The 18,396-nt window shown below is 35.1% G+C and overlaps 1 protein-coding gene across 5 annotated transcripts in view; it reads left to right on the top strand.

Annotated features, from left to right (window-relative positions):
• Positions 1-10,594, top strand: part of UBE2E3 (ubiquitin conjugating enzyme E2 E3) — an 89,564-nt gene extending 78,970 nt beyond the window's left edge. For all 5 annotated transcript variants that reach the window (XM_045852488.1, XM_045852352.1, XM_045852577.1 and 2 more), the window contains exons 4-6: positions 3,719-3,851; positions 7,581-7,728; positions 9,957-10,594. In XM_045852488.1, the coding sequence (XP_045708444.1) occupies positions 3,719-3,851; positions 7,581-7,728; positions 9,957-10,054 (379 nt within the window). In that variant the 3' untranslated portion in view covers positions 10,055-10,594. The remainder of the gene's footprint in view (positions 1-3,718; positions 3,852-7,580; positions 7,729-9,956) is intronic.
• The last annotated feature ends 7,802 nt before the right edge of the window (positions 10,595-18,396 follow it).

Here is an 18,396-nt window from a genome sequence, read left to right as displayed (position 1 = left end):
ACCAATGGCATATTTCACAGACATAGAACAAACATTTCAAAAATTTATATGGAACCATAAATGACCCCAAATAGCTGCTGTAATTTTGAGAAAGAAGAGTAAAGTAGGAGGGATCATAATACCAGATATTAAACTGTATTACAAGGCCATTGTAATCAAAACAGCCTGGTACTGGCATAAAAACAGGTACATGGACCAATGGAACAGAACAGAGAGCCCAGAAATAAACCTAAGTCTCTATGGTCAATTAATATTTGACAAAGGGGTCAGCAACATAAAATGGAGTAAAAATAGCCTCTTCAACAAATGGTGTTGGGAGAACTGGACAGCTACGTGCAAAAAAATGAAACTCAAGCACCAACTTACACCTTATACAAAAATAAGTTCAAGGTGAATGAAAGACTTAAATATAAACCGTGACACGATTAAAGTCCTAGAGGAGAACATAGATAGGAAAATTTCAGATATTTTACACAGAAACATTTTTACTGACATGTTTCCTAGAGCAAGGGACATAAAGCAAAGAATAAGCAAATGGGATCTCATCAAAATAAAAAGCTTCTTCACGGCTGAAGAAAACAGTAATAAAAAGAGAACCAACTGTATGGGAAAACATATTTGCCGAGGATACCTCAGACAAGGGTTTAACCTCCAAAATATATAAAGAACTTACACGACTCCACTCTAAGAAGACAAGCAACCCAAGTAAAAAATGGGCAAAAGACTTGAACAGACACTTCTCAAAGGAGGACATACAGAGGATACAGAGACACATGAGAAGATGTTCAATATTGCTAGCTATCAGAGAGATGCAAATTAAAACCACAATGGGATACCACTTTACATCGGTCAGAATGGCCGTCGTAAACAAAGCAACAAACAGTAAGTGTTGGAGAGGCTGTGGAGAAAATGGGACCCTCGTGCACTGTTCGTGTGACTGCAGACTCGTACAACCACTGTGGAAAACAGTATAGAACTTCCTCAGAAAACTAAAAGTGGATCTGCCTTTTGACCCAGCAATTCCACTGCTGGGACTATATCCTAAGAACCCTGAAACACCAATCCGAAAGAACCTTTGCACCCCAGTGTTCATAGCAGCACAATCTACAATACCTAAGTGCTGGAAGCAACCTAGGTGCCCATCAGTAAACCAATGGTACCTTTACACAATGGAATTCTATGCTGCAGAAAGAAAGAAGGAGCTCCTACCCTTTGCAACAGCATGGATGGAACTGGAAAGCATTATGCTAAGCGAAATAAGCCAGGCAGTGAAAAACAAATACCATATGATGTCACCTTTAACAAGGAACCTAAACAACAAAGCAAAGAAACAAGCAAAATATAGTCAAACACACTGAAATAGAGGAGAGGCTGACAGTGACCAGAGGGGAAAGAAGAGGGAATTTCAGGGGAGAATGGGAAGGGTTTATAGGAACAAATATAAAGGACACATGGACAAAAACTAAGGGGAATGGAAATGGGAGGGAGGTGGGATAGATGGGTGGGTGGGCTGGAATGGGAATAAAAGGCTGAAAACTGTACTTGAACAATGACTAAATTTTTAAAAAAGATTAAAAACGTCTCTGACACTGTAATTTAATTTTATAATAGTTATCTTTAGTCACTAAGGGAAAAATTGAGAAGAGGAAATTCCAGTGAATCAGGTTTAACTTTTTTTCCTCCTCAAAATTGGTACTCTGTTTTGTATATCTTTAATTACAATGAAAGTTCAGTTAGGTAGCGTACTGATTCTCAAATGACAACAGAATGAGCCATTACTGTGATTAGTTTCAATTGTTGTGATACTTAAAACTTACGAAGTAGTATTGTGTTCAAAAATATATTATCCCTAAATAACCTGAAGGAATAACACTTTCTTTGACATGTATGACTTCCTTCAAGATAGATTTTTGAAGCATCCTGTGTTTTGATTTTACCATTGAGCTTTCTACACCCTTTCTATATAAACTTTTTCAGAGCACATATTTGATGATTGATAGCATCACTTACCTGGTGTTTCCAGTTCATAGTTTGTTTTACAGAATTAATAAGATACATTTGAAATCCTTTTCAGTTATACTGAATGTTGTATTGTAATTATTGTGGTTGATTTATCAGTGCCAGCTGGCACTAATTTTATATCAAACATGCAGATCATTTCTAAACTGGTCACTTTAAAAGAAGAAAACCTTTATATAATACATTAGCTTAGAAAGTCAAGGTAATTAATGATGTAAAGGTTAGAGAAAAATGGAAGTCTGTAAGGTAAATTTGAAGAATTTTAAGGAGTATTAGATGGGCCTTAACTGACAAATAATCATGAATTTAAATTTTAGTTGAATTATCTTGTTTGTCTTTTGTAAATGAAAATGAGTTTCACACAGTGCAATGTACCTGGGAGTTAGTAGCACCTAGCACTTAGCCCTTGGTTTCTAAAACCTTTCCACTAAAAGGAACCAGGGATCCTTGAAGAAATGGTTAATTCCAAGGCAGGGAGCCTAGAGTGTAAGGAAGTGTTCAAAGAAACTGATGGTGGGCTGTCACCAGATGATGTAGGGGCCATTTTGAAGAGGCTCTCACTGGCCAAACCTGGGTAATTTGAGCATCAAAATAATTAAAGGCTGTAATGAACTATAAAGCAACATTAGGAAAGCAATGGGAATCCATGAGACCTCACTGGTAGTATACACATTCATATAAATGGGGCTAAAGAGCCAGCTGGTGAGTGTGATTTTAGTAGTTCAGTTCTGCCAAGACTTACAAGTGGATTTTAAATATAGGGGAGAAATGAGAATATTTGCATGGATATTTGCATGGTCTTGAAGTGTTTGTTTGTCCAAAGGTTGCCTCTTAGTTGTAGTGGAAAGGTATTAAGTAAGCAATAGGAATATTGGACAGCAATTGGTTGGGCAGTGAAAAATAGCGTCACCATTTAGGGACAGGTGAATACCCTGTGCCTCAGGGTGTGATATCCTGAGAAGAACTCATCACCACTTATGTACTATTCTGGCCACTGAGGCACCACCTGTAACTAATCCTGAGGAAACATCAGACAATTTCAAAATGATAAGCATTCTTTAAAAAAAAAAAACTGTATTAAAAATGTTAATGTTCTAAAAGTCAAAGAAAGGCTGAAAGGCTTTTTTATATTAAGCCTATAAAGGTAGAGGACATAGATGATCCCAAGAGTAAGTGCTATATCTGGAGAAAAATTATAAGTTTTTTTAAGGCATTACTGGATCAGTTGACAATTTTTTATAGATCATAGGTTTTAAGTATTATATTGATATTATATTTACTGAATTGTGGCTGTATTGCAATTTTATTGAAGGTTGTTTAGGAAATGCACACTAAAGTATTATGGGAAGGGGTTATGATGTATTCAACTTAACTCTCAAAGGCTCAGGAAAAGTACTTTGTGCATATGTGGGTGTGTGGGTATTTATATACATGTACTTATGCATAGAGAGGGAGGGGTGATAAAGCAAATGGGGCAGAATGGTAACAGATCTGGGTAAAGTTACATGGATGTTCTTGGTTATGATTTTTCTCTAAGTTCTAAATATTTCCAAATAAGTTTATATACACACATGTACTCATTGTAACCCATTTCTTACTGCTCTAGGTTGCTAATTTAACTTTAATATATAATTAGTTTAAGATGTTAAAATTCATTGCTTACAGATAGACACATTGATTTTTAATTTCTCTTATATAGTGCTGGGCCTAAAGGAGATAACATTTATGAATGGAGATCGACTATACTTGGTCCACCAGGTTCTGTATATGAAGGTGGTGTGTTTTTTCTGGATATCACATTTTCATCAGATTATCCATTTAAGCCACCAAAGGTAAGAACCGTAGAAGGACATTCTTTAATATTTATCCTTCTCTAAAATCAGTTTATTCTAGCACTTAAGTGCATATTGATGTAATAATTTTAATTCATTGTTTTTCATGGATTGATATGGAAACTCTCATGCACCAAGAAGTTTAAAACTATGAAAGTAATTGATTTCTGTTTTTTACAAATAACTCTGTAATCAGCAAAAGAGGGTTCGTTGATTGTAAATAAAAGTACGAGGTGGGGCCCCAAAAAACTGGAATTGAAAAAAACATGTATTTATTCTTACATTTTAAACTTAGTCACCTTCAAGGTACTCTCCATTTGATGCAATACACCAATCAAGACATTTTTTTCCACTGCTCAGAATAGTTTTTGAACTTGTCAGTTTTGATGCTTTTTAGTACTTCTGTTGTTTTTTTTGTGTGTGTGTTTCACCTATTCCACATTGTCAAAATGTTTCCCCTTTTGAGGGCTTTTTTCATCTGGGGAAGCAAAAGAAAGTCACTCAGTGAGATCGGATGAATGATGAATAGGGAGGGTGAGGCACAGGGGCATGCCATTTTTGGTTAAAAATTGCTGAACACACAGTGTAGTATGGGCAGGTGCACTCATAAATCACCCATCATGAAATGGGCAAACACGTTGAAAGAGCCTTCAAAAAAAAATTCACTGAAGCCAAACACAGCCTGTCACAACAATGCCAGCTGGTACACTGATACAGGTGGGTTCCTAGAACACTCACCTAGTGAGGGAATCCTATACTACAAGGGGCCTGCCCTCCAGAAGATAATTCTGGAGTTTTTAGCGTCCCCCTCCCTGTTGTACACCACTCTATACATCATTAAAGCAGATGAATTTTTTATTTTAGATATGAAGGAAAATATCCTATGAACCTTCCTTAGAAACATAAACAGTAAACCTGTATGACAGCTTCTAGAAATAAGGGTTAAATAACTTAAATTTTGTGCTAAGTATCGTACCTTTATAAATGAGCAAAATGTAGAAAAACAAGGCAAAGAAGAGAGAGACTAATAAACTATTTAATGAACTTATTTTGTGCTCTCTGTAGGTAGAAGGTAGTAATGGGAATCAGGATTGCTAGGTGACTTTATGCCTCCTTGTTGTCTCTGAATAGGAATTAGATGATAACAGAGAAGGATTGAGTTGTGCCTTGTAATGAATGGCAATTCTTTTTCAAGTCTTAAATGTAAGTTACTTAAATAGATTCTTCCTCCCGACTTCTCATTATAAAATGGTCAGGCTAGCTGGTAAAAACCCCAGATACTAAGCCTGAGCATAATTATTCTTCACTTGATCTTAGCCAAAAGGCCTAGAGGCAAAGAGCATAATTATTCTTTAGTTACAAAGATTTATGACATGTTAGGGAAAAGTTGGTTACCAAGCCCTTAACTGTGATGAAGTGTTTTCTTTTTCAGTGTAGTTCCTTCTGTTCCCAATACTATGTAAAAATATATGAAACAATTTAATTCCTGCAAAAAAGGTAAAAAAAAACCTAGACAGTATATTATTCAAAAAGGTAACAACATTTCCACCTAGTGGTATTTACCTCAAATTGCACCTACCAAGGCTCCCTAGCAACTAGAGGTATTTGCTCTCAAATATAGCTATTAGTTTTTTGAGTGCTTTACTCTGGTCCCATCAGAATTTAAGATCTTTAAATGATTGTCTTAGTGCTCCCAAGTATATAGATTATGTCTTGCTAGATCAATCAAATGAAAGCATAAAACCCTCATGTTAATAATAACACAAATTGTATTCACATTCAAAATGACATGTTAAATGGCAGTATATCACTGACCACTCAGTTTGCATTCAGTAGTTTTCTGTATGATAGAAAACAAATAAAAACATAAGCAAAAGAACTCATGACTCTATAAATAGTGATACTTTATACTTTCACATGCCTTGTTTTTCATGTTGGAAAAGTGGTTTTAACATGATAGCAAAATTAGCAGGAAAAATTTTTTACAAGATTTACTTTTTACCAGATTGTCTTTGTACATGAGGGAAAATCTGTTAAAAAAAGATTTCTTAGGATCTCTTACTGGAAAACAAATTGACTAACATAGGGTTTCAAATTATATTTCTGTATATGATTTATCATAGTTGTTTTGGTTAATGTAATGACTTTTAAAAATAATTTAGCATGTTAATTTTTTGCTGGTCTCAGTATTTTAGTTTTTTAACCCTTTAATGTTAATTCCTCTTGCCCAAGGTTATCTTATACAGTATTGTAAAGCATTATTTAGATCTATAGCTGGCCAAGTGAAAAAGAAATAAGCCTTCTGCTTTTATCTTAGTGTTAGGTACAGTTATTTCTCTACAGTGCTGCATATTTTTGAAGTTCAGATAAAGTGGTTGAACTTCAAAGTATTAATTATACTGTGCTTGTAAGCCATGCATACAGTCAGCTGCCAAAACCTGAGCATGTATTATTCCCATATTCTAGAGCAGAACTATGTAGTAGAAATATAGTGCAAGCTACACATGTAATTTTGAATTTTTTAGTAGCTACGTTAAAGGAGTAGAAACCATTAATTTTAATAATATTTTATTAACCCAGTATATTGAAAATATTGTCATTTCAGTAACCACTATAAGAGATTAATGCTATATTTTACATTCCCTTTTTGGTATTAAGTATTTGAAATCTGATGTGTATTTTACACTTTTAGCCCTTTTTAATTCAAGCAGCCATAGTTTAAGAGCTCTGTGTAACTACGTAGTGTGCATGGTATTTAGAGCAGTTCTAGACGTTCAGGGTCAGCTCTCCCCTCACCCCTGTAAGACCAGTGGTTTCTGTCCTGTTAGATTAGTGGCTCCTTTTTTGTTTTTAATTTTGCATTCTTATCAGAAAGATACTTTTGAGGGCTTGTAATATTTTCTTCCTGCACTCCACTTGGGAGATCACAGTAAGCTGCTATTTCCAAGAGCTCAGAAACTATCTTTTTTTTTTCCCCTCTGCAACTCCAAATTAAAAACTAACCACTCAATGTTGGTGATTGTTTTGAATTTAACAGTATTTGTTCCTATGATTTATCATCTTTTTTCACCCATCTCAGACATACTAGTTTCTTTTCCTTCATTCAGTAGCTTAGGACCTGGTTTGTTTTGTTTTACTTTCTTGTTTAATAAGACAACGAGGCAGTTGTGGAAATAAAAGACTACAAAATAGGCTGGTGATTTTACCAACCTTCCTCTAAATTGTTCTCCAGTATTTTCTGACTTGTAGCCAGGAATTAGCTGAGGTGACGTTGATCTTTTCTACAACAAACTATTGTAACTTTTATTTTATCTTTAAAAAATTCTTTACCAATTCTTCTTATCTTTGACATCAAAACATTTTTGTCCTTCCTCACTTTCCGTCTTTAGAATGGGTGTTGTATGCACAACATGCATGCTTATATGGTGCGTACGTAACCTAGAAGTACTGTATCATTAATTTTGATTAAGCTAATCAAATCAGCTACTACTTTGATTTAAAATCATTGTAGTTCTTCCTATACTGGTAAAAACCAGAAAATTTCTTTTAACCAAATTAAATAAAACCATTTGATTTTGTTATTACTTAAACCTAGTATTTGATTAGCTCTTTAAATTATTTGCTGTTTAGTGTCATCTGTGATGTTTTACCCTTCATTTTTGCTTGTGAGGGTTTTAGTTGCCAAGAAAGCATTTCATTTTTTCCTGTTTTTAATGTGACTGCCCTTAGGTTACTTTCCGCACCAGAATCTATCACTGCAACATCAACAGTCAGGGAGTCATCTGTCTGGACATCCTAAAAGACAACTGGAGTCCTGCTTTGACTATTTCAAAGGTTTTGCTGTCAATTTGTTCTCTTTTAACAGACTGCAACCCTGGTAAGAAAATATTTATTAACATACAGTGAAGCTGTAGAAATCAGTGGATTTTCTTGGTTAGCTGAAATGTGCATTTGAGAAGTGCTACTGGTGAAAAGATCGGGTAAAATATTTTTCAAGGAAATTATCAATGCTGTTTCAATTAGAATAGACCAAAAGTTTCACAGTAAATTTCTCTTTAGTTTGTTAATGGAACGTTACCCTATACTTATTTTCTCCCTGTCATTGATGTGCTGTTTTCTGAATTCTGTACTGTATAAACTACTTTGACAGTAGTAAAGCAATGTCTCTGACACCAGTGCCTCCATTTCTTCTTCTGTGCTGTATTGTGCTCTACAGCAGCCACTTAGTGATGAAGAACTTGTTGTTTCTTACTCTTTTGGATTATAGTTAGTTGTATTGGATGTAGTTAATAGTGGAAGATATTAAAAAATGGTAGCTAATGAGATAGTTGGACAAGATTATGATTATCTATACTTAGAGGTAAAGTCATTAGTGCAGAATTTATAACAATTTAAAGAAATACATAACTTCCACGCATGATCTTTAACATGTGTAGCTGAGTTGAAAAAGTGATGTTTAAGACAGGATTTTACATGTTACCTTACTAGGAGGTCACTTTTTAAAAGAAGTTGACTTTTTTTTCCTAAAGCTTTGATTAATCACTGGAGGCTGTTACTGTTATCTTCAGCCTGGCAGTTGTACATATACCAAAGATGGATGTATGGATGGTTGGATAGATAGATATTGTAACATCATTTATTAGGTTGGCCAAAAAAATTCATTCCCCCCCTGCCAGTAGGATGGCTCTGGTAGTGCTTAGTTGTATTTAATTTCACTTGAAACAATTTTGCTAGATTTTATTGTGACAGCTGTCATATCAGTGCACATTTTTAAAAAAACTTACTAAAATTGGTGAATTTGTGTGTAGCCATTTTAATATTGAAGAGGGAAGAAAATACGCAACTTTTTTGGCATATTATGCTTTATTATTTCAAGAAATGTAAAAATGCCTCCCTGGCTGGCGTAGCTTAGTGGATTGAGCACGGCCTGGGAACCAAAGTGTCCCAGGTTCGATTCCCAGCCAGAGTACATGCCTGGGTTGCAGGCCATAACCCCCAGCAACCGCACATTGATGTTTCTCTCTCTCTCTATCTATCTCCCTCCCTTCCCTCTCTAAAAATAAATAAATAAAATCTTAAAAAAAAAAAGAAATGTAAAAATGCAACTAAAACACACAAAAAAGATTTGTGCCATGTATAGAGAAGGTGCTGTGACTGATCAGACTTGTTATTAAAGGGGTTTGCAAAGTTTCATGCTGGAAGTTTCTCACTAGATGATGCTCCACTGTCAGTTATAAAGCAGTTGAAGTTGATAGTGATGGAATTGAGACATTAATTGAGAATGATCAACATTATACCATGTGAGAGATAGCCTATACACTCAAAATACCCAAATCAATCAAGATATTGGTGGAAATGAAAAGTCTCTTCTGTTTTAGGAAAAAATTAAACGGGCTTTTTAGCCAACCCAGTATTACAGCAAGATTGGAAATAACTTCAATGTCCATTAATAGAGGACCTACCTGTTAAAAATAATGAGACAGCATTCTGTGAACTGATAGGAAAAGCTCTCTAAGATATATTAAGTTAAAAAAGCAAGGCACTGAAAAAATATATATGTGTAACAATATATTCTAAATGCATGTACATGTATGTATCTCTGGATGGAAATGTGGCAAATAGCTGACAGTCTTTTGCTAGGGGAAAGAATTCCTGAGTAATAAAAGTCTGTATCTCAGATTGAATTTCCAGTTCAGAATTCTATTTTTAAAAAATAGTAAGTTTTCAAATGAAGATAAGGATAGTTATTTGAGTCATTTTTGCATAGAATGAAGGAAACATTTTATTCTGAATAGCATTGCATTGTTAGATCTGAGTTTTTATTTTAAAATTACATTTTTGGTGTTTGTTCATATGAAGGCAGAAATATCTAGTACTCTTTCATTATTGAATAAAATGTCAAGAGTAAAAATATTTGTATATTAAAGGTAGATATCTTGTATAAAAATGATTTATTAACTCTACATTCACTTTTTAGTTAAAAAGTCCTTTAACAAAATTGAAGATTAAGATGCTGCTAAAAAATTCATGTTTCAGTTGAATAAACTGTTAAAACTGTACCTTTAAGACTTATAATATCTTCTATTATTCTTTTCACTTTTCCAGCGGATCCTCTGGTTGGAAGCATAGCCACTCAGTATTTGACCAACAGAGCAGAACATGACAGGATAGCCAGACAGTGGACCAAGAGATACGCAACATAATTCACGTAATTTGTATGCAGTGTGAAGGAGCAGAGGCATCTTCTCACTGCGCTGCAAATCTTTATAGCCTTTACAATACGGACTTCTGTGTATATGTTATACTGATTCTACTCTCTGCTTTTATCCTTTGGAGACTGGGAGACTCCCCAAAAAGGTAAATGCTATCAAGAGTAGAACTTTGTAGCTGTAGATTAGTTATGTTTAAAATGCCTACTTGCAAGTCTTGCTTCTTTGGGATATCAAAATGTATTTTGTGATGTACTAAGGATACTGGTCCTGAAGTCTACCAAATATTATAGTGCATTTTAGCCTAATTCATTATCTGTATGAAGTTATAAAAGTAGCCGTAGATGACTAGGAATTATGTCATTTGTATTAAACCCAGATCTATTTCTGAGTATGTGGTTAATGCTGTTGTGAAAAATGTTTTACCTTTTACCTTTGTCAGTTTGTAATGAGAGGATTTCCTTTTACCCTTTGTAGCTCAGAGAGCACCTGATGTATCATCTCAAACACAATAAACATGCTCCTGAAGGCATAGTTTCCTGTCGTAATATTTTAAGTTTATCTTGTTAGAAGGTGTGTCTGAGATGATTGTTGATGAAATAAAATTGCAGATATGAAGATATTGACTACTAAAGACTAGTACAAATAAATGAATTATTAAATAGAAAACATTTAAGTGTTACTAAATGTGTAGAGTTTTTTTTCTTTTAAGGTTAAATGAGAGAATATAATGAGGTTAAAAATGCAGAACTGGATTTTAAACCATTGGGCTCAAAAACATAAAGCTCTACTTTGGTAATATGATATATAAGATAAAAATATATGAAATCCTGGTTCACTCAGGAGTCTTATCGTGTATTGTCTTATGGAACATTTTGTTTCCAAATTGGTGATTTCTGTCCACCACTGGACAATATTGTCAAAAACACTAATCTGGTAGCTTTTCTATGTCTTGGTGCATTTTTTCACTTTACTTCTAATCTTGGTCTTGAATTTCTGTGGTGTGTGGTATGTATTACCATTCCTGTTGTGGCACTTGGCCAGGAGCCAGAGACAGAGTTGACCGCAGAAACTCTTTTCTGCCCTGAAAGCAGAATAGAACTCTGCATTGGTGTGCAGATGTGGTATTATTTCTCAGTTGAAAAAAAATCCCACATTTTAAGAGTTCCACAGGTTATATAAATTCCTTCTTTCTAGTTATAATTATTAAATATTAGATTTCTTAAAGGAGTTAGAATTACTTTGCATTATTCATGTATGGTAAACAATAAAATGCTCTTTTTCCCCCCGTGACTGGGGTAATTATAGAGGTATTTCTTTGGTCATGTAACCAAGGTTGTGAAATACGAGGCAGGTGTTTTCTCTAGTCCTAAATATGGAGATAGAATACCATCTTAAAATTTGTAGAGTGGAATTATTAGCATAAAAATACACTGCTTCAAAAACAAAGTAAAACCTTTATGGTTGCATATATCCTTGCTAAGAATAGTGGTCTTCTTTTGACTTGAGTGTCAATAGAAGTCTTAAGTAAGAGTAAAAATAAAATTATTTATATCTACTTTTTATTTAAACTCCCTCCTTAAGAAATCTTCCCATACTACAAAGGAGCAGCAAACAAAAGGTAGCATTTTGAAAATTCAGGCCTAGGCCCATAAAACCTCTGAGCTTTGACTATTTTAAGTGGTGCCTAATAATCTATAATGGAGTTCAAGTCAGTGTGATGAGAGTGAGGACCTTTTATGTAAGCTACAAGGCTTTCTGTGTAGGTTGGCTGCAAAAAGTGGTTTTTCTCCACTTCCAGTATTCTACATTCTGTATTCTAAAGCTGTGATTTTCAACAGGTGTGCCACAAGAAGTTTTAGAACATGCAGTACTTGACTAGTTAGGGGTACTGACCTCTTTTCCCTTAGATTGTCAAATAAAAATTGACAACAACCAACACAACAATAGCCATCCAGTGTGAATGAATCAAAATTAAACCTATTTTTTGTCAAATTGGCAAACAAAATACATTTTTTGGTGTGCCACAGAATTTTAGTAGTTTACGTGTGCCATCACATGAAAGAGGTGGAAAATCACTGCCCTAGAGTAACAAATTTCTCTCTTTGTGCTAGAAACTTGCATCCTACTGAATGGTAGGATGTTTGGCGGTGCTGTCATTGTTCTTCCTTCTTTCACTATATCAGCCTCATTCCTACCACCAAACCGTTCTTTTGTGTATTGTGGGGCCTGTGTCTTCTACTCACCCAGGACAGTGGAGGGAATTGGTTACTTGAAAGAAAGTATTTGTGATTCTTATACAAACTACCTTTGTTAGCCTTGAGTAAATACTAACATTTTTGAGTTTCAGTTTATTCATATATGAAACAAAAGAGTTGAATTTGATTATTTCCTTATTCTCTTTTAGCCCTCAAACAGGTGATTCTAACCTTGTAAAATTTGTTAGGCTTGTCTGCTTTCTCTTTCAGGGAACAGGCTACAATTTCAAATGGACTGAAATAAAAACCAGTCGTCATGGTTTTTTTAACAACTAGGTTCTCTTAAAAATCCAAAATTTTCAAAATCTTCTCTAGTGAAAAAATATAGATCCGCTTCCCAGTTACATAGGTATTCATCTGTACTATACTATACTATACTAAAATAAGGTATATTATAAATCAGAGCATATTTTTCCCCTTGAAACTGTGCTGTAGATATAAATTGTAATATTTCAAAACTGAGACTTTTTCTCATCTATTAAGAGCAAATTTTACAAGTTAGAGTCCAAATGTAACTTTAAATATTCAGGAGTGGTCCTGGCACCATGCATCCCATTGAGCCTGGAGTGTTCTAATTATGATCACGTGCCCTCAGAGGAGGTGGGCAGTGCACTGCTGCATGCCAGGTATGTTACTGAAGAGCCACATCTCGCTGCCTCCCTGAAGAGCTCTAGGAGAAAGACTGGTGATCCTCAGTTGACAGTGAAACAGATGCAGAGATGGGTTAAATAGCTTATCCCAGATTTCACAGCCAGTATGATGTGCAGGTACTGCACCCATTATTTACAGCTATGTTAACAGTTTTTGGTATAACGTCATAGTTAATATTGAATATGTATATATGTAAAAGCAGATTTACATAGCTTAATAACTTCTGAAAATTATTCAGTAAGGTAAAGTACATTTTTGTATTTTAGTAAATCTTTATTTTAATAGCCTTATTTTAAAAGTCTCAAATGGAATCTTACAAAATAAGGCTTTATTGATAGTTTTCAATGAATATTAAAGTATGTTTATTTAGCTTCTGCCTTAGGCGTTTGTCATAAAATACTTTTAATTTCACTGATGTCCTTTTTTTTAATTTTGAAGAAAAATGGTGTTATTTTAGATTTATTTAACTATATATCACATAACATTAGGAAATTTATAAGTATTTGTTGACTACTCTTTTCAAAATAACAACATGTATTAGTTATCTAAACATTGCCTCTTTTGTCCCCTTAAAGCCAGGAAATCTTAAATAATCACAGGGATAAAATTCTGTAGAAATACATTGTGAGAACTGACCCATCTATATGCTACTCTTTCTAATAAGAACTTTGAGGTGTTGTGTACTTGAAGTGAGCCCATTAACTTGTCCAAGGGTATTCTTGTCCAATGTAAGAATGACTGCATTGTAAAATTTAAGTCAGTTTCAGTCATGTGACTTCATATGTTAGCTTGCATTATAATCATGTTAATGTGAACATTAACACATTTTCAGTTGACATTTATATTGTGTTCTCTGGAAAGATTATGGTATGATAATGAAACTAATTATTTTTATGAATCCATTACAAATTATTTTTAAAAGTTGAGATGATTTTCTAATAATTATATTCTACTTACAATCTTTTCACATAGTGTTCCTTATTTTTGCTAAATAGGACATATAAATAAATCCATTTGTTTCATGTCTAAATAAAGCTTTTCAGGTTATGCCCAGAAAAAATAATTTATAATTACATTTGAGTAAGCAGGCATTATTTGAAACATCATTTTTTTAATAACTAGTTTGTCAACTTTTGGAGGGGTAAAATTCTTCATTGATTTACTTGTGTACTAGGATGTTTAATACAGTGTTTCTACAGTGGACTGATAGTACTTTCAAAATGGTTATGAAGTGAATTTCTGGGACTGGTTTATAAACTGCATTGCCAGTAGTGTTAGGTAGTGTTAACGCTTTTTTAGAATCAGCCTTGTTAATTAAAAATGACAAATGATCCTCTATGGTGGATGTATAGTATCATACCTAGTCTCATTTCCCCCTTTTTTCCCTGACTGTTAAACTCATAAGCACTTCTCTGAAGGGAGTATCTTGGATTCGTAGCAGTATCTCTCTTGTTTTACTTTGCTACCTCCTGTGCTCTCAGCTTCTTGGGTTTCCAGTAGCTCATGTGACAGAAGTCCAAAGTGATATTTAAATGATAATGTTCTATATATTAGACCAAACATAAGAAGCTAAGTTTGAAAATTAAAAAAAAATAGGTGACAGATTACCCAGATTCAGGCACAGGGACAGTACAGTGCAAACTTTCTTAGCAATATTTGCTTTTGTCATTAATTTAATTATATGAGAAAGAGAGATTTCACTGTGATTAGGCAGCAGAGCTCTGGGTGTGTTTAAATCTTCCCTATCTCTAGGTTATCATGTTGAAATCCAGTGAGACTAAAGTTCTGTTGATTCAGAACATTAAAAACTGAATTTTGGATTTTCCCCCAAATCTTTCAGTTCCTAAAGTTTATCTCAAGTTCTATTCCTTTGATGAAACCTTTCCATTTTACTGTCATGTGCCTTGAGTCTGTCAGTCTGTCTGTTTCTCTGAGAAGCTGTCTGCACAAACTCAGAAATAATAAATTCAGGCATGTGCATATTTCCAAGTATAAACAACAAGCCAGGTTATACTTTCTTTGCAGGAATTCTTTCTTCCTTATTTTTCTTTTTGCTATTGAAGGGAGTATGTGGAGGGTGGCTGTGCTATTTAACTTCTTTATTGACCTCCATGGTGAGTTTATTCTACAAATTTTAAGTGTTTACTAATTGAAGGTCCTTTCAGACACTAGATGTATACAGAGAATACATTGTCACATTCCTAATTTATAATTTCTTGTTCAGAAAGATTTTTCCCTCTTCTTAGTAGAGAACACATCTTTGCTAATGTGTATCCATTTTCTGTTGCAATTGAACAGATGTTCCTGCTGAAAATATTAGTATAATTTAGTGCTAAATTTTACCCAATCAATATGACATTAAACATATTTAATACTATTTAATGCTTTTAAAATAACTACTCTCTGTTTTTCAAACAACTCTTAATTCCCACCATCTCTAGCATGCATTTTGGCATTTTATTATGTTTAGTTTAACACCTTATGCATATTTCTGGACAGTGAGCTCTTGGAAGATAATCTCTATACTTCTTGTGTCTGTGTCAGCCCAGTATCTAACATGATGTATGTTTGCTGAATGAATGAATGAATGTTATAACTTGGGGATGTCGTCTGCAAAAGGTTATTCAGAAACCATGTGAAGCATATCAGTCGTGCCTTCTTTAATTTCCCATTATACTGATTCAGTGCTTTATATGTGGTAGGTGCTGGATATATTCCTGTTAACTAAATATATGAGAAATAGAAGTGGGTTATTCCCATTTTTAATGTCTACTTATTTAAAATGGAGAATGATTTAATTTAGTGATTCTAAAAAGTCCTTAAATATACCAAAATGCTTTTTGCCCTACAAAATTTACATAATTTCCGTTATCGTTACTGTCTTCCTAATTGATTTGTTTTTTCCTATTCTCATTTCTGTTAAAAAGAGAAAAGGACACAAAGGAATACGTGTATCTGCTTACCATATTCTTTTAGGGGAGTCTAATGGGAGCGCATGGAAAGTGATGGCTTATGAAAAAGTTCAAGAGAAATATCTTAGGGAAAAGGAACTAGAGGAACTACTATACTACATATACACTAACGTGGAAGGGGCAGTCCTTGGGTGTTGAAGGTTGGTTATTGAGGTAGTATCCGAGTCTCTTTTGTTGTCTCACGTTTTCCTCCATCGATAGGTAACACTGAAAGATTACTGGGTCAAGGCTTCCTCATCTTAGAAGTGTAATTCCAGCAACTACTCACTCATTGTAACCTGCGTATTTCATAAGTCAGCTTAGTGAACTCAGGTATGCTGGCTGCTTATTGCTCTGGGCCCATGTCAGACCAAGAGGGGAAAAAAGATAAACCTGTAGAGAAAAACTGAGAGGCATTGAACACCTAGAGAAGTACTGACAATTGTGGGGCCAAGTGTATAAGGGGTGATGATGACAGTTGTTACGTGTCACAGTTTTATCTCCAGAGTGATGAAAAAAGGAATTACAAGGAACACACAGGAGTGAGGGAATTTATATGCAGGGCCTGGCACAAATAACGCCTTTTTTAAAAATTACAAAATCTTATATGACAAAATCATAAGCATGTAATTCTGTAACATAACTATCACACTCAAGCACATCATATGACATTTCAGGTGAAATGTTCAAATTAAATTATTATACCCATATTATTACCCTACCAACCACACTCAAGCAGGCATTACTTCTGCTGGACCCTGTATATATATAGGGGTGTCACTGGCACCCTTTACCTGATGCCTTCATTGTTTTTTAGGAGCACTTTAGCTCTTTGCTAAAGTCTTTCCCTGGCCACACAATGCCCAGATAGTAAAAGGTCATTTCAAATGTACATATGAGACAATGCTTTTTCTTCTATAGTTTTTTTTTAATACCTAATTACATTTGTGCTCTGTTATCTCCCTCAACTTGATCACCAGCCCTTAGAAATCAGGGATTTAATTCACCCAATCAAGCTATTAGTTGTATACTCTGGCAAATATTGTTTTAGGTGTTTACGATTAACAGTGAACAAAGGACACAAAAATCCCTGTATGGCATTTACTTTTTAGTTCAAGGAGACCAAGTTGAAAAAAAAAAATAGTAAATACATATACAGTGGTAAGTGCTATAGAGAAAACTAAAGCAGTGAAGAGAAATAGAAGTGTGTGCTGAGAGGGAGAGAGGGAGGTAGTGGTAGAAGACCTCACCAAAAGATGAGTCAAGCGCTGAAGATGTTGAGGGATTAGCCACACAGGGAAAGGGTTTTTCAGGCAGAGGGAATAGCATATGGAAAAGACCACACTGCAAGAGCATGGCTGACACATGTAAAAAAACAGGAAATGCCCCAGGAAAGGTGGAACAGAGTGAGCAAGAAGGAGGGGAGGAGGACGCAGGGTCAGGAAGATGATAGGAGGCCAGGTCACATAGTGTCTTTCAGAATCTCTGATTACTCTTAGGGAAAAGACTTGGTGAGGCATACTGGTGACTTCAAGCTTGATGGCATTAGTGTAGGTAGTAAAAACTGATTAGAGTCTGGTTCAAGAAAGGAACCTAGGGAGGAGCAGAGGAGTAAAAGGAAAACCCCAGGAGAATGTGGGGACTGGGAAAGGAAGGGATGTTTCAAGGAGTCAGGAATGATCTGCACCATATGCTACTGATAAGTAAGAAGAGCACTGAAATGTCCATCTTACTTAGCAGCTTTGGGTGGGGGTCATTGGCAAATTTTACATGCAGTTTTGTTGGAGCAGTGAGGTCAGAATCTTGAGTGGAGTAGATGCCAATGATAAAAGAAAGGGAAGAGATTGGAGACTCCTGACAACTTTGCAGTAAAGTAGAAAATGAGTAACAAGTTTTTTTTGCTTTTTTAAGATGGAAACTTTTCAGTGTATTTGTATGTTGATGTGAAAAAGGGCAATGAATGATGTAGGGCAGAGAGGAAGTACCCTGGAGAAAGTCATCTGCTGCACCATTTGTTCAGGGTGTTTCCAAAGTTCTCTGCACTTTCTTTGGACATTTGTCTCTCTTCCTGTCTAGAGTAGGAACTCTGGGAAGCATAGTACCCACAGCAGTGTTGGCCTTTGCCAGATTCTTGAATTCTACTAGGTAGGCGGGAGGGGATAGGCTCTAACACATAAAGTAGTTGGCCTTTGCTAGGAACTAAGACATCTCATCCCATCCATAGGTAACAGAACAGGCACAGGACAAGGAGGTAGGTCCAGGCTGGAGGGTAGATGTCACTTCAGGAAGCTGTCTTTGTTGCTTCTTTTCCATGAAAAGAAACTGTTTGTTGCCTGAAAGTGAGGATGAGGCACCAGAGCTCAGGTGTCTGTGATTCCTCTGTGCCCAGTAGGGTAGTCAGTCATTTATTGTCGAGAGAATAAATGAATCAGTGAATTGTCCATCTAGGTGGGCCTTTAATTTCATAGCTACATGT

Source organism: Phyllostomus hastatus, unplaced genomic scaffold (assembly GCF_019186645.2).
Source record: "Phyllostomus hastatus isolate PE091 unplaced genomic scaffold, TTU_PhHast_1.1 phas_contig_1, whole genome shotgun sequence".
In the NCBI taxonomy this organism is placed as follows: domain Eukaryota; kingdom Metazoa; phylum Chordata; class Mammalia; order Chiroptera; family Phyllostomidae; genus Phyllostomus; species Phyllostomus hastatus.
Note: the sequence above shows the minus strand (reverse complement) of the source record. Positions and strands in the feature narration are given on the sequence as shown.